Source organism: Podarcis cretensis, assembly GCF_951804945.1.
Source record: "Podarcis cretensis genome assembly, chromosome: 5".
NCBI classification, from domain to species: domain Eukaryota; kingdom Metazoa; phylum Chordata; class Lepidosauria; order Squamata; family Lacertidae; genus Podarcis; species Podarcis cretensis.
In genome coordinates this window covers 29,677,989-29,693,526 of record NC_137174.1, presented here as the reverse complement: position 1 = coordinate 29,693,526, position 15,538 = coordinate 29,677,989, and the positions used below count along the sequence as shown (strand labels likewise).

The 15,538-nt window shown below is 43.1% G+C and overlaps 1 protein-coding gene across 6 annotated transcripts in view; it reads right to left on the bottom strand.

Moving 5' to 3' along the window:
- The window catches only part of MYPN (myopalladin), a 65,724-nt gene that overhangs the window by 14,311 nt on the left and 35,875 nt on the right, over positions 1-15,538 (bottom strand). For all 6 annotated transcript variants that reach the window (XM_079977342.1, XM_079977343.1, XM_079977345.1 and 3 more), the window contains 9 exons: positions 15,160-15,217; positions 14,196-14,328; positions 13,455-13,526; positions 12,681-12,822; positions 11,992-12,015; positions 8,347-8,463; positions 7,088-7,457; positions 6,285-6,890; positions 4,692-4,836 (listed from right to left, as the gene is read on the bottom strand). In XM_079977342.1, coding sequence (XP_079833468.1) covers positions 4,692-4,836; positions 6,285-6,890; positions 7,088-7,457; positions 8,347-8,463; positions 11,992-12,015; positions 12,681-12,822; positions 13,455-13,526; positions 14,196-14,328; positions 15,160-15,217 — 1,667 coding nt within the window. The remainder of the gene's footprint in view (positions 1-4,691; positions 4,837-6,284; positions 6,891-7,087; positions 7,458-8,346; positions 8,464-11,991; positions 12,016-12,680; positions 12,823-13,454; positions 13,527-14,195; positions 14,329-15,159; positions 15,218-15,538) is intronic.

The window sequence follows — 15,538 nt, the reverse complement described above, 5'->3', positions numbered from 1 at the left end:
ACCTTCCTTTCTCCCCCCACCCTCTTGTAAAGTTTGAAACAAACACCTTAAAAGCAAGGATGGGGGAACCTGTGGCTCTCCAGATGTTGTTGGATTATAAGCCTCTCATTCTTGAACAATGGCCATGGTGGCTGGGCCTGACAGGACCTGGAATTCAACAACATATGTGAGTTATAGGTTCCCTATCTTTGCTTTAAGTGTTCTCTGGTAACAACAGAGGGCTTTGTATGGCTGAGGGTGGCTGCAGCAGCCCTGTGGGCTAATTCTCCTTTGTACTTACAAGGAGATAATGTTTTCAAAATCAATAAAATGTTGCTTTTTGTTAAAATTTGTCCTTTTCTTTTAGCTATTTTGAATTTACTTAAAGGGGACTACATGGTAGCATGGATTTAAACAATAAGAAACATAAATAAAGCTTGGGATATTCTTGTTTTGTTCATTCTCGTGTTCTTTAAAATATTATAATTAATTGGGAAAACGAACATTAATTCTTGGCATATACAACTGGAAGATAAATCAGAGTATACTCTGTACTCTGTTTGCATAAAAGCATTAAAGAAGACTATAGCGCTCTGCTCTGCAACATTTTCAGGAAACTGAACAAATAAACCTAGAATCTCTCCAATGAAGTTGTTCACTCCTGATACCAGTGGAACAAAAACAGTCAGCCTGAGGCCTTCTTTCTGTTTCAAAACAGGCAGAATGCTAGGACCCTGTAACAAAAAATGAGCAGACCCCGGTAGGAAAAATGATGGGAAGATGCACTGGAAATTGTGGGATAACAATTACTCAACACATTGTCATCTAACCTCTCTGCAAACAAATTCGGATAAATGCTCAATAAACAAGTCATCTGGTAGCAATCAGAGCCCCTTCTATTGCAGCAGCTATTGTGTGGCTGGCAAAACACAAGGAAACTTCCCTGCGAATGCTATCCAATCCAAGCAACAAAGGCACATCCAGGGGATCTCGACCAGTTCATTTGCACCAGGCATAGAGATTCTGGGGCGCTGCGACTGTGACATCCAGCAGAAGGAGGGAGTTGGGGAGGGGGACACACACCAGATTTTGGCATGACAGAGGGCGCCACAGAAATTTGAGACGCCAAGGTCTGCCACTGCAAGCAACCCAGCAGAGGACATCCTTCTCTCTGATGGGGCCTCAGCTTTCAGCTCTGCCTGACCTCACCACAGAAACCAAAGGCACACTAGGACTGAAGCCAGAAGATGGAGCTGCTGGAACAACTAGCAAACTGCGGCTACATTATTTTCAGTGAGAACTCTCTCCTTTCAGGAAAGCAAGGAGAGTTTGCTGAGGGGAGAGAAATACTTTTGTTGAGTTGCTAGGGAGGATTTCTGTGCACATGCTCAGTAGGATGAAGGCTCCTTAGCAATCATTTCTGTCAAATGTTTTGGTGGACACAGAAAGCAGGTGTGTATCCTGAACTTGACACTGAAGGGTTGAAAGTGTCAGTTCTGCCTGACTTTGTCACAGTTCCTGTCTTTGCACTGCCCTCTTCACAACTCTTCTGGTTCTGGGAGACCAGAGGGGAGGGGGGAGCAGGAGGGCTTCCAAGCAAGAGGCATTATCGCAGCTCAAGCCAAAGGACTAAAGGAGGCCACAGAGCAGGGGCAGTCAGGGGTTTTATGGGTGGGGCAGAAGAAAAGAGAGGGGTGAGGAAACAGGGTAATGGGTATTTATTTATTTATTGTTAATGTTTCTATACTGCCTTTCTGTAAACCAGCAAGGCAGTGTACAACTGATCAGAAACAGTAAACAACATTAAAACTATATCTTTAAAACCTAAGCCACTGGAGCACAAAATGTGCAGGAGGAATGACTTGTTGAGATGTTACTGGGCAGATTCACGTAGGGGCAACGTTAACATATTACACCTGCTTCTTTCATGCGGCTTCCCCTACCTCAGCTCAGGAAGACAGGTGGGAATTGAGGCAGGACACACAACACGGTGTGAGCAGCACAAGCAGATGCTGGCAAAAAGAGCAGCAGAGCTTCTGGGAAAGGTCAGCCCAATAATTTAAGCTGATGATTCTGAAGGGCTTTAGAACTCTGCTCTCTGCCACTCCACATTCAGCTTTTATAAAAACTATTAATTAAACCCAGATCTATCACGGATATAGAAAACCTGATTTTTAAAACATCAAGTGCTTTAAACATACTTGTAATACAACAAACTAATGAACAAACTTTTGATTGCTCACACAAACAACACTGGTCCCTTGGGTTGGCACCAGAATGCGGTGCAGTTGGGCTTTTGCTGTGATGTCAAGATCTGCAAAGGGCCCAGCACCTCAAAAGTGCAGCCATTCACACTTCTTGTGGGGTGTCCAAAAAGGGTCAGATGTGGCATGTTAGTATGTTCCACTTCTCCCAGGTTAAGGATAGGGGCCTGGTCTAAGGTACACTCCTCACCACCGCCACAAAAAAATATATCCTAGAGCAAGTACTTTTAGACCCCACCCCAAGTGGTCAATTGCTGAAAATATTGGGAAATGAAAGATGAAGAGATGGAAAGAATGAAAATGCTTTGGATGAAACGACAATGAAGTAAATGGCAATCACAATCTATTACCACGGTAATTAAAGATGGTTAAAAATTAATATTTCGTATCACACAATCCAATGCACATCAATTCAGGAGTAAATATCAGTGTGTTCAGTGGGGCTTACTCCCAGGTAAGTGTGCACAGGATTACAGCCTCAAAGTTCTTGGCTCACTGTTCAATCACATCATATATAAATAAATAGCTCATGCTCTCATCAGCACAAAGTGACTGTTGTTTCTAAAGGAGTTATTATGCCGTTAACATAAAGGATTGGGTGGTATTTCACAGTAGCCTTCTAAGAAATTCATCTCACCGCTTCAGCAAGTACAGACTTTAGCATCTATGATTCATCTGCAAAGACCCATCATGTGCCTGTGACTTACTAGAAGTGGTTTGGCAGGTGACTATGTCCCCAGAGCTGTCAACAAACCATATCACCTAAGTTATTGCCTGTGGGCAGTCTACCTCCAGGCTGATTTCCTTTTGTAAATATAAATATTTGGGCAAGGGTGGGGACAGCTGATTTACATGCACTGCATGGCAGCTACAGCTAAGTTTGTATAGGGAGCTCCTCGCAAACCCGCTGAAGACAAAAAATTGCCCCTGCATTGTCATTAGTACATTCCTATGTGCTACTTCACATTTATATATACAGGAACAAGGTCAGAGTTTAACTGGACTCCAAGTCACCACACTTGGCCCTTGAATCTGTTTTCAGCAACAGGGCTCAAATCTGGGTCAAGTGAAACAACAGTTAAAAATAGAATATATTTTAATGTGTGCAACAGTACTTTCCCCTACACCATGGAGCAATCACAGTCACTTATTCTGCAACTGCTCCCAATTCAAACAGGGCTATCATATTTTTCAAAGTTTCTTCTTAGGTGAGAGGAAACCCCATCCAAAACTCTGATTTTTAGGAATCAAACAATGTTCACTTCTCCATCACCCTCTTTCCTCTTTTCTTTCCCTTCTCTTGTACTACTTATGTCTAGAGGAATCATAAAACATTTGCCATGTGGTTACAAATACATTTAAATTCTTAGTCGCTTTGAGGCAAAACTCTTCTTCTTCTTTTTTTTTAAGAAAGTCACAAATAACAAAAACTGCATTTCTGATATCCATTAGTTCCATGGTTCCCTATTGGCTAAGTACTGCGGAGCCCCCAGTTTTTCAAAAGCCAAACCATGGACTCCCTACTTTTGAAAATTTTGATATCTCTATAGTAGCTTTGTTAGTTCATTAGAACTAGTGGGAATTAGCAAATCCAGTTTACAAGTCTCCTGCATCCTAGGAGATCAGTGTTCTGGTCACTTGCAAAGATGCTATGAGCACTCAAGAAAGCTCATCTCTGATCTGAGAAGTGAATCAAAGAACTATATAAGCAGCAGAAGCTCTCATCACTGATCACTCAGTCTTCTCCCCTTCTGAGAAGTCACTAGACATTGTCCACACAATTTCAAGCCAAACTCCATTTCCTTAAGGATTAGAACCCTTAAAAAAAAATCAAACAGCACCTCCCTGACAGATCTCTCCTCCACCTCCGCCATCCCTCCAATAAGTTTAACAGGAAGCAATGAGCAGACACTGCAGTGCTAAGACTGGCGGTGAGAAGAGAAGTGCCTTGTGGAGCAGCTGCAACAGCCACTGCCAACTTCATTTCCCCAGAATGCCTCTGGACTCTAGCATAGCAGTCCAGAGGAATTTTTCTCAAATTAAGATGGGGTGGATGCAGCCTCACCTGGTACTTCTCTTCACTGTGCTGGGATGAGCACTGCCACCCAGAAAATGGCTTTAAAAAAGGATGCCAGAAAGCAGCAGCACCAGCAGCTGTAGCAGGTCCTGTAGGGCCCTGCCGTTTGCCTCACCATACCAGAAACTGATGCTGAACCTGAATATACACACGAGTTCTCATCAGCAGCCCTGCTGACAGTGATTAATGTTCTGATCCTAAACATTAGGCCAGTCTATGTGCCTATAATGCCAGTAAAATGTCACACTATCCCCGGGCATAATGCCATGCAGTGTGATATTTTGCTAGCCTAGTGTGTTGGGTGTGTGAAGTGAGGTGTGGGCTGAAGGTCCAAGAAGAGCACATGTTTAAACAGTAAGCAGTGCTCTTACCTGTGGGCCATGTGGAAATGCATCATCCCGTAAATGCAGTCTTTTCTCCAGGTCCTTGACAACAGCAGCTTTGTGATCTCTAATTGAATCTTCTGTTGGCAGTGGCAAAGGCCTAAGATTTTTCTTCACCGTTCCCTGGCTTCCACTACAAAACAAATCTTCTGTTAAAATGCTGCTTTAGCATTTCATTAACCCATGCTTCTTTTCTTTTTTCTACAGAAAACCACTGCCAACCAAAAGAAGCTGTTCAGATCCAGCTAGGGTCCATATGTGGATTGAGTACACCCAGCTCTGTAACTTATGATGCAATGAGGGGGACTTCAATTCACACCCTCTACACCAAACAGCTGATCAGTGCATTTGCAATTTATTTCATGGGCTGAGTGGTATAGCCCTTGCTAGTGCACACACACTGTATGGAACAAAGGTCTTAGTCAATGATCCCAATCATTATGAAGAAAGAGGATGGCAAGTTCTAAATAGACTATGGCTGTGATCCACTGGATAACTATTATGGATACTATTACAATATCCAGCTTTTCAAGTATAAAGCTCCTGGAGATGCCACAAACTTCTGTTAAAAATAAATTAACCAAAGCTAAAAATGGAGTTAAATTGAAGCAAAATGCAAGTGAAACTCATTGCAATAATAAGGTCTGGAGGTTGCAAAGGTCGACACCAGCTTGGTGGGATCCCTGTCTTCAAAGAAGCAGCATGGCCAGTGCAATAGCTGAAGCTGATAAAAAAACTGCTCTAGGGACCACGAAACCTGCTTCCCACCAGTGCTTTCCCCCCCCTAAAAAATTGTTTAGGGGCATTCTCATTTTTCTACTCATTTTGAAAGATTGCCCCTCAATGAGGCCAAACTTAGATTCACAAAATGTTTAGGGGTATGCATCCCCCTGCGTCCCCCCCCAAAAAAGCACTGTTTGTAACCTTTATTAATTAATATCAATATTTAACCCCACCAGGGCACAAGGATTTCATACTAACACCTGCTCCAACTTTGTCTGAATTAAGTTTTAGTCTGTTCAACCTCATTCATTTGATCATCGCTTCCAAACAATGGAAGACAGAAATGGCAGCACCTGGATGTTTAGCTAATAAGGTACAAGGCATACTGGTGACACTAAACTCCAGACGATCTGTCCCAACAGGTTCATACAGTGCTGTATCAATAGTGCTCCCCCCGCCCCCCGGGCAAAAGAATAGAAAGTGCTAAGTGGAATTCAGAACTCCCAAGTAAGCACATAGTGGTCTGACAGAATGAATAAGTATGCATGGTAAAAAGATCCTCCTCTTCCCTACCATACACTTTCTGATTTGGGATATTCTAAATACAGTATATCAAAAATAACCTTGCCTGTGATATTGTACACAGACTCCTGGAGAGCTTTCCTTCAAAGGACCACTTTTCATCCTTCTTCAAGAGCTCATCAATGCATAGGTTCTAACAATGGAGGCCAATTTGTTAACTGTGCTCAAAACAACCTATTATTTGGCAGATGTTTCCTATGGACAAACCATCCCTGTCTGTTCTTTCACAATGGCTCCCTCGTATCAACTTGAATGTGTAACATTCTCATCACTTACGGAGTTGGCGCACTTTTAGGTAGACCCATGGCATTCGTTGGGGGTGTAGAAGGAAGAGAAGGTAGAACAGAGCTGAGGAAGGCTACCGGGTTCTGAATTCGACCAGTTGGGGAGAGAGGAGTAGGAGGCACATTTTGGGGCTGGAACTGATTCATGCTAGATACAGAAAGCAACAGTGGTGGCAACACAGGTTCTTTGGGACTTGTAAGAGGCTGCTCAGTTTGGTTTGCCAACACTCCTGGAGGCCTTGTCTGGGCTGGTGGGGATCCTAAGAAGTTCTCCTTGTTGGTTGTCCTCTGGGATCCTTGTGGTATGTTGCTGAACAAAGGCATGGGGGAGCTGGAAGGGGAGCTGACAGCTGGGGTGGTGTTCTGAGATGCCAGGAACTGCTTAGGACGGGTGTAGGTGAATGTCTGTGTCGAGGGACCCTTGTTTTGCTTGTATGTAGTCGATGAAGGCTGCTGCTGTTGCTGGTTGGATGCAGTAGAAGAGTTCAGTGTGCCAGTATTGAATGGCAACTCTCTTGGAGGTGGGGGGGATGGTTGCTGTGTTTGCTGTTGCTCAAGCAAAACCTGGGTGTGTAGCTGTTTTAACTGGGTGGGATCCCTGCATACAAAAACAAAAATGAATGAAATCTTTATTAGGGCCCCTAAGAAAACCATTGTGATGTGCGAATCAGGCCATAATATACTATACATATTATACATAATGTAATTTCTGCTTGAAATAAGAATATAAGTAACAATTAAAATGGAATTCCATTTCAGACACGGCTAAAGCTTTAAAAATGCCTTCTTACTTACAGTTTTGGTTTAGCCAACACAGGAGGTGGCTCTTTAGAAGGTGAGGTTAGCTCCTGGTTTTTAAATATCTGTCCATTGATCTTATCCGGAAAGCAATTTGGTCTGGTTTGATTTGTAGGCGCTCCTCCACCCTCTGATGAAGCTTCACTTCCTTGATCATCTTCCGGAAGCTTAAAGTGCACATGAAGGCCTATCTTGGAACTTGACCGAGGTTCATTGTGGTTTACAAGAACTCCTTCCAGTTTAGGCTTTGGAGGCTGATCCACCCGCGGAAGTGAAGGGGCAGGTGCAGAAGGCTGCTGCTCAGCAGCAACTAAACTGATAGAACTTATAGTATGGAGAGCAGCATTATTATTCTGGTCCTCAGGTCCTGGAATAGCAAGCATTACAGTTATGGCCTTGGTAACTCATCACACAAATCAGTGACAACAGGGGTGCACAGAAGGGGCAAAATGCATTTTGAGTGGTGTGCAAGCTTTGTCACTCATATCAGATTACTGAAAGCAAGACAAAATATTTTAGGATTTTTGTTTGGGGATGTGTGCTTTGGAGGTGCCTGTGACCCAAATACTGTATGCTGAACTTGATTACAGTGATAGCATACACACATTAATCAGAGAGACCTAAAATACTCTAAACTTGATTTTCTTGCAATTGGTGTAAACAAGCCTTGTTTAAATGGGTGACAGATAAGGAGCAGTTAAAATGGTCTGCTCTTCCTGCAGTGTAACTGCACAATCCTGATTAAAAATACTCAAGAAAGCAGTGAAAACAGAGTGATAGAAGTCAAATTTATGAATCCTGACTAGTAGGAACATGGATGAGAGGAACTTTAAACGTATGCCTGGTAAAATAAAAGACATTAGAACCCCACTGACATGTAGATCTGTGGATCAAGACTAATATTTTAATATGCCTTTTAAATTTTGTCACATTTTATTTTACTTATTTGTTTCAGTTTAGCCACCCCTTCACAAGCACACAATACTAATCAATAATTATGAATCACCTGAACAAAAAAAAAATAAGCCCCCCCCCATTATTATAATACAAACTTTTAATGAAATTGGTGTCTTTAGGCACGTTCAACTGGGATATGTCACCAGATTGGATTGAAATATTTTCACAATGGAGGAAATGTATTTGAGAAAGGCTGCTTCCTTGCCGAACCCAGACACTTTTCTATATTCTCTGAAGCTCAGGCCACATATCAATATGTCTGTGATTATTGCAAAGGGATTATTACAGTCTTCTCTTACCCTTTACAGTTAAGCGAGCTGTACTGGAGACTGTCCCATATTTATTGCTTGCAGTGCACGTAAAACTCCCAGAATCTTCTGAAAACACCTCCGCAATGACCAACGTGCAAATCTCCTCTGAAAACCATCACAACGGAATTGGCAAATTTTATCACAGAGCAGGTGCGAATTAACAAATAAAATAATCATGCAACAGGGTAGGGTACCAAATAAATGGGGGCCCTCCAAGTGTGCCCTGTTTGGGACTACTTTAATAATTACACTCAGCTGGCAACGGTGTTGCTGTTTCTTTGTTGCATGACCAGAAAGTAGTAGACATGTAGCTAACTGTGGCATTTTTCAAAATACTGGTAGCCATGCATTGAAATTTCCATGCATTGTTGTAATGAGGCTCAGGGATTATGGCTCTTGAAGGGGAAGGGCCATAGCTCAGTGGCAGGGCTTTAAATGCAGAAGTTTCTAGGTTCAATCCCTGGCATCTTCAGATAGGGTTGAGAAAGACTTCTGCTTGAAATCCTGGAAAGCAGCTGCCGGTCAATGCAGACAATGCAGAGCTAGGTGGAACAATGGCCCAATTCGGCATAAAGCAGCTTCCTATGTCCCTATATTAAGTTTGGGGAAGGCAGGGGACTGGGAAGAGATTGCTGGTTAAATTTTTGAACTGGCAGGGGAATGTCTTAGGCTGCTGGTTTTGATGCTGCCCCAGAAAAACAGATTTCAGGTATAGGAGTCATGGAAGATGGAAACTGTTTCCCCATATGTGCCTCTATATATACAGTATAAATGCAATGTTCTGAGGCTGCTTCATAGGAAACCAAGCCCTATGAGTAACAATTGAAATAGTATGTTTAGTTTGTAGAAGGGAAAGTTAAAGGGAGACTTGGTAGTGGTTTTCAAATATTTGAAGGGCTGCCACACAGAAGATGGAGCAGACCTCTTCTCTGTTGCCTCAGATGGCTGAAGTAGAATATGTGGATATTGTAAGGAAACCTTACAGACAGCCTTCGGAGGTGGTGGGTTTTCCTTAAGCAGAGGCTGGGTGGCATGTTGTCAGGGCTGCTACAGCTGCAAGATTCCTAAACTGAGCAAGGGGTTGGACAAGATGACGTCCAGGGCTGCTTCAAACTAAAAATGTCTGATTCCAAGAAGACTAGCACCTATTTTTCACCTATCTTTCTGTATGTTAGTTGCTGGTCTATACCTTTCATTGGAATGTATACTCCAAATGTCTACTGGCTGACAGAATAGCATTTTCTTTACCCTTCAGTACTACCTTTAAGCATCATATAAGTCTAAAGTTCTGATAAGTGCCGAATCACACCCCACCCAGGCTAATTGTTTTTGTGTTGTTTTTACGATGTCACTATCCAAAACCCACGTAGTTAGAATCAGTACACAGTTAAACCTTGGCTCTCACAAGATTTAAACCTGTTCAGTTGCTCTGGGATAGCAGCCTTTGGGGGAAAGGAAAATGTGTGCTTCTGAGGTGAAAGCTCTCAACATCTTTTGGCAGGTGGCATCCCATCTGCCAGTCCCTGCAGCAAGGGCACGTCTGTGCCACTTTTATGAAGTGCTCTCTCACATCATGTACAAACAAGTGAGTCTTCTTTCACCATCAAAAGCATTTCAGAGAGCACAAGGAGTGCCATGTCAATGGGATCTAGAGGAATGGCACTGCATGGGGCCTCCATGCCCTTTAATTCAGCATTGCCTGCAGAAAATCTGCGCTGGTTTGGAATGCATTTTAAAAATGTAGTAACAGTCAGGATTCACCTCTCAAGAGGTAGAATGCACGACGTGGCATTCTCCGGTTTCAGAGGTGGAATGCCTGAAGTGGTACTCTCAGATTTCATGAGTGGGGTGGGGATGTGGGGAGCTGAGGGTTAAGAGAGAATAACTGGCATGGCCTGAGGTGTGACACAATACTCTCCAACTGGCAAGCAGGATAAAAATAGGACATCCCTACATCATCTGGTGCACAGTTCGCACCGAAGAAAAGAAGGGATTTAATACTGACTCCTTCATTCACATCTAGCCTGGGAAAAGAACAGTCCTCTGATCTGAAATAAGAGCAATCACAGGAGAAAACAGGATCCTTATCTCCCCACCAATGAAAGTAGTTAGTGTCTGCGTTAGCAGCCTTTTCAGGGCTGCAATCCTGTACCCAAAGGTCTGGTAATTAGTCCCACTGAACTCAACGGGGCTTGCTTCCGAGTAGAAATGTACAGGACTGCACAATCCTATACATCTCTACTCAGAAGTAAACCTTGTTGAGTTCACTACGGCTTACACTCATTAACTAGATACTGTATATGATTGCTGCTGCTCCTTTTGCAGAGGGTTGGGGAACTTTGGGCCCAGCATGGGTCCCAGTTTGGCCTGTTGTCCTCCGCCTCACAACCACTTGCCCCATACCTGACATCAGATGTAAAGTCAGGTGTGGGGCAGGTAGAGATGTGGCTGGCTGTGTGACTGAGCTCTCTTGTAGGGAACCTGACTGCGCAGTGAATCCCTTTCAAGTCTGCTTATCAGCAGCACTTCAGCACATCGTGTGGGGCTCTTTGCAAGCCCTGCATAGTGCTTTCAAGTCAGCTGACATCATTGTAACATCAGGTGATCGACAGGTGGGTGCCTCGCCCCATCTGTCATATTTGGCCTATAAGGGGTAAGGGAGATAAGGGCCTGGCCTACTGGCTAGATGAGTCTGGTGGTAAACTTCACAGCAGATAACATCTCTGTTACTCTCACAGAAAACGATATAAAAGGCAGCAGACCCACCACCATGCCAGCAATCCAACACTTGGTAGAGCAGAGTGCTTGATAATGTAGCACAATGCTGCAGAAAACGTGTCTGTTTCTCTTACACAGGGACTGCAGAGCTGAAGGCAGCACATTCTGGCCTCTGCAATCAGCCATGGACTGAGGCCAATGGGAGACTGTGCTTGCCTCCTAGGAAAAACATAGTGACCAACTTGGCCTCATCCATTAGCCAGAGAAGGAGCAGCTGCAAGGACTTTCTTCCCCCATCTCTGGCAGAATTAACACTTAACCCCCAACTACTGGTTGTCCTGGGACTGCAGGCATGAGGGAAAAGAACAGGCTGGCCCCATCCATTGGCCAAAGCTCAGGTGCCAGCTGCTATTCAAGGAAGAACACCAGCAAGGAACATCAGCCTGGCCCCAACTGGATATAAATGCCCACATAGCTCACGTCTTTGTTCTGGCCTTAACTAGCTGATGATTCCTCTCCCTTCCCTTCTGTGTGTCTGTACACTTGGCAGCAGTGCTTAATAGTCTCTCGCCACCCACCCTTGATGTGAGCTACTTTGGAAGGCAGTAATTGTCTGACAAGCAGGATACAAATACAACACGTGACTAAATAAATAAATACCAGCTATTGATTTACTTATAAAAGTATTTATATACCACCCTCTCATAAAAATTGAGGGCGGTGTACAAGAATATAAAAACATACATTAGCCATGACTGTCTCTGTGCACTTTCTGGAAGAGGAACTGGAATGCTAGACTGCAGTCATTTATTTATTTATTTTACTTTTTGCTTCAGTCTGTGTATGCCACAGTGGCATTTGGTAAGGCTCAAATAATGGAACATTTATGCATATAAGTTAAAGAAGTGTACTTACCTGGCTCAGCCATAGAGCGAGGTTCTAAAGGAAAGTAAGAGAAACATTACTCCATTCAATATTTATTTCAGTGTTTCCCCTAAGGACCCACCAGGTAATTAATGGGGGGGGGGAGGCTTAACTATTTTTTAATTAGAGTAGACTGATCAAAATGAATGGGCCTAACTTATTCAAGTTCTTTAATGTCATCATCACCACCACTTCATCTGTGTGTGTGCCACCTTTCCACAAAAAATTATGCTCAAAGTTGCTTACAATGAGAATACATCACAAAAATCAAACACCGCACTGACAAACCTTGCAGAGGTTGTTGTAAGGATTGCTGAGAAAACACATGGTAAGTACCCTGAACCCTTGAAATGCACTACAGAAACAGCAATGACTATTTTACAAATTGTGGTAGAGGAACGTAAGTTCTGGAAATACCATGGCTCACTGCTTTTTATTATTCAGGTGCATTTACATCTAGCATACAACAAAATATTACAACTCTCCATGGGCATAGCTAGGATTTATGTTATGGGGGGGCAAGCCTTTTGTTAGGGGGTGCAGAACCTCAGTTAGCTATGTATTTTTATTGATTTTTATCAATCAGCTGCCCTTCCCTGCCTCCCCTTGGCTACGCCCATGCAACTCTCAGTATTGCCAACCCTTTCCAGATAAACGTCTGCAATGAAAGGAAAGCCTACTTTTCTGTAATATCCTGAAGTCCGGGGAGTCTTCTATCAACGTCCCTTCTCTGTACCACTCAACCTTTGGAGAAGGGGCTCCTTTCACTCTGCATTCAAAGACAACCAGCTGGCCCTCAGAGGCAGATATTTCCTGTAGCATCTAAAGCAGAGACAGGCCATAACATGGTTTTAAATTAATTTTAAAATTAAAACTGAATAATTATGTGCCAATAGTTGTCTGTGTTGCAGTAAGAAGAGCTGTACCTTTGAATGTATATGTGTGCTGGGAATTTTCTTTACTCTGCGGTGCAGAGACATGCACATAAAAATGTTTCTACAAAAGTGACTCTAGATACCACACTTGACAACGCTGGGCTGGATCCAGATCAGCAATTGCAATTGCAGAAAGAGCCAAGATCTAGCAAAGGCTTCCCAATGGAAGTTGATCTGTGCCAATTCTTCCTTCACTTTGCACTGTCCTCACCCCCAGAGGTTCCCCAAACCCCACAGAGCAGCTTATTCAGGAAGTTCAAGGGATTGCAGAGGGAAGGCAGAATTGATAAACATTGCCTCCTTGCCCCCTTCCTCCAGTATGAGCAGAGCTCCACTGAATGCAACTCGAGGTCCACCCCCAAAACCCCTGATCTTCAGAGAGATATTTTAGGGTAGAGGAAACAGCCTGGGGACGGTTAGGGACCCTCTTTTTTAAAAATAAATGTTTCATTTTAGGTTAAAGTCCCTCTTGATAGCATCTATTTGTTTCTCATTGTGGAAAAGCAATAAGTAAGTTACCTTAGTAAACACTGGAGCAGCTATTATGGGCCTTCCATCAAGTCCTTGTAAATAGTTGGTGGGGCTTTGACTCTGGAGGTTATAAAGCAAACAGGAAGATAAAGATATAAGAGCAGTTATCAAGCGACAGATTAGGGAAGCCCCCAGTCCTGACACTTATGTAATTCCCACCCCCTCCAGTACAAGATTAAGAGGGAAGTCCACGTGAAAAACATGACACAGGAAAACAATTTGATGCAAACTTTGCAGAGAAGGATCAGTGCATTTTCCTAAGGGTGTTACATAAAAACTGTCCCACATTACCCTCAGCATTTCATCTAGAGCCTCTGGAGAAGCCAGAAGGCCTGACATGATGACCCAGGAACTGTTCATTTTCCACAACATTTCCCCTCTTTTTTTAGAAGCCTGACTGCTTATCCCACTCTTTCGCTGAATAATTCCTGGAGTCCATCTAACGATTGTCTACAATGATTATCAACAGCTCGCCTAGATGTCTGGCAAGAACCTTTTCCAGAACTAGAACTTGATACATCCCGCATGAGAAGTATGTGCTCCACCACTGAGCTATGGCTTTTTCAAAATCATCTGGAAGCAGAATTAAAACAGGGTTTCCCCAAAAGCACATACTATATCTCTCGACAGACAAAAGATTGCCCACCCATCTCTTAGGGAAACATGCAAGCGATCTCCAGCTTATACAGTTTCTCTTCCTTGAATGATATAAATATTTATCTCTCTTACATGGTAGGCAGGTATCGACACAGGATGTACCATAGAAGGTTGTGGTTTCGGTGTTTCTTGATGGGTGGTATTAACAGGAGGAGGAGCAGGAGCAGGAGGCACATTTGAAGAGATCTTGGTGCGGTTTTGGTATCTGGGAAAATATCAAAGAAGGTATATTTATTTACAAAGAAAGCAAGTTTCACTGATAGGTCATTTTGTTTGCTTTAAAAACCTTTCTTTGACTAAAGAAGCTCCCAACAGCAGATTCCCCCTTTCTCTCACACAAAAAGAGAATGCCTTTTGTAAGATGATGTCCACTTCAACGCACACACCTTATCTCACTTAAAAAATAAAGGATTGTTGTGGGTGTGGCTTCCTATTTTCCAATATTTGTGTATTACGGCACCGTATTTTTCGCTCTATAAGACGCACCAGACCACAAGACGCACCTAGTTTTTTGAGGAGTATATTCTGAATCTCAGAAGCCAGAACAGCAAGAGGGATCGCTGCGCAGTGAAAGCAGAAATCCCTCTTGCTGTTCTGGCTTCTGGGATAGCTGCGCAGCCTGCATTCGCTCCATAAGATGCACAGACATTTCCCCTTACTTTTTAGGAGGGAAAAAGTGAGTGTTATAGAGCAAAAAATACGGTAATTATAATTACAGTTTACCTTCTACCCCTGCACCATCTTTCCAAATGAGATTGCCCCCACACCCCACATGTGCTCTTCCCCCCCAATTAGGGAAAACATATGGTACATGTATGGTTTCCCTTCTAATGGAATAAACAGTGACCTAGGAGAGATTATCTAGATTGGGAAAATGGCACAGGAGGAAAGAGAACCTCCACTCACAGTACTATGGACATGATCCAATTTTCTGCCACTCCCACAGCTGCTTTCAAAATAAATATAAATTGGTGGGAAATTCAATAATGGATCTTCAATGTCTAATCTATTTTAGCTCTCATACACATGGACTTACTGATCCATATCTTCTTTGCTGGTGCTTGTGTCGCTTTCAGATTCAGAAGAGGAGGCTCCTGTGGGAAACCAAAAGTCAGTTTACATGGCACCACATTTAATAATGCCTTTTAACTTCCTCACTGAGGTTTTCGTTTATGCGACAAATGTACAATTATTACTAACTTCTTGTAAAGATGGATCCTGGCATCTTCCCCTGGGCCTATGCATCTTTCGCAGGAACATTGTGCTGTACCATTGTGCACATTTCAATATGATATATTCCTAAAAAATAGTATTTCTCTTCCAGCTAAGGCTGTAATTGCTATTGCAAGTGTCACGGGGAAGGGCAGGACAGCACAAGGTTTGCTTTTGTATGCAAAAGTTCCTGTGCAGGACTG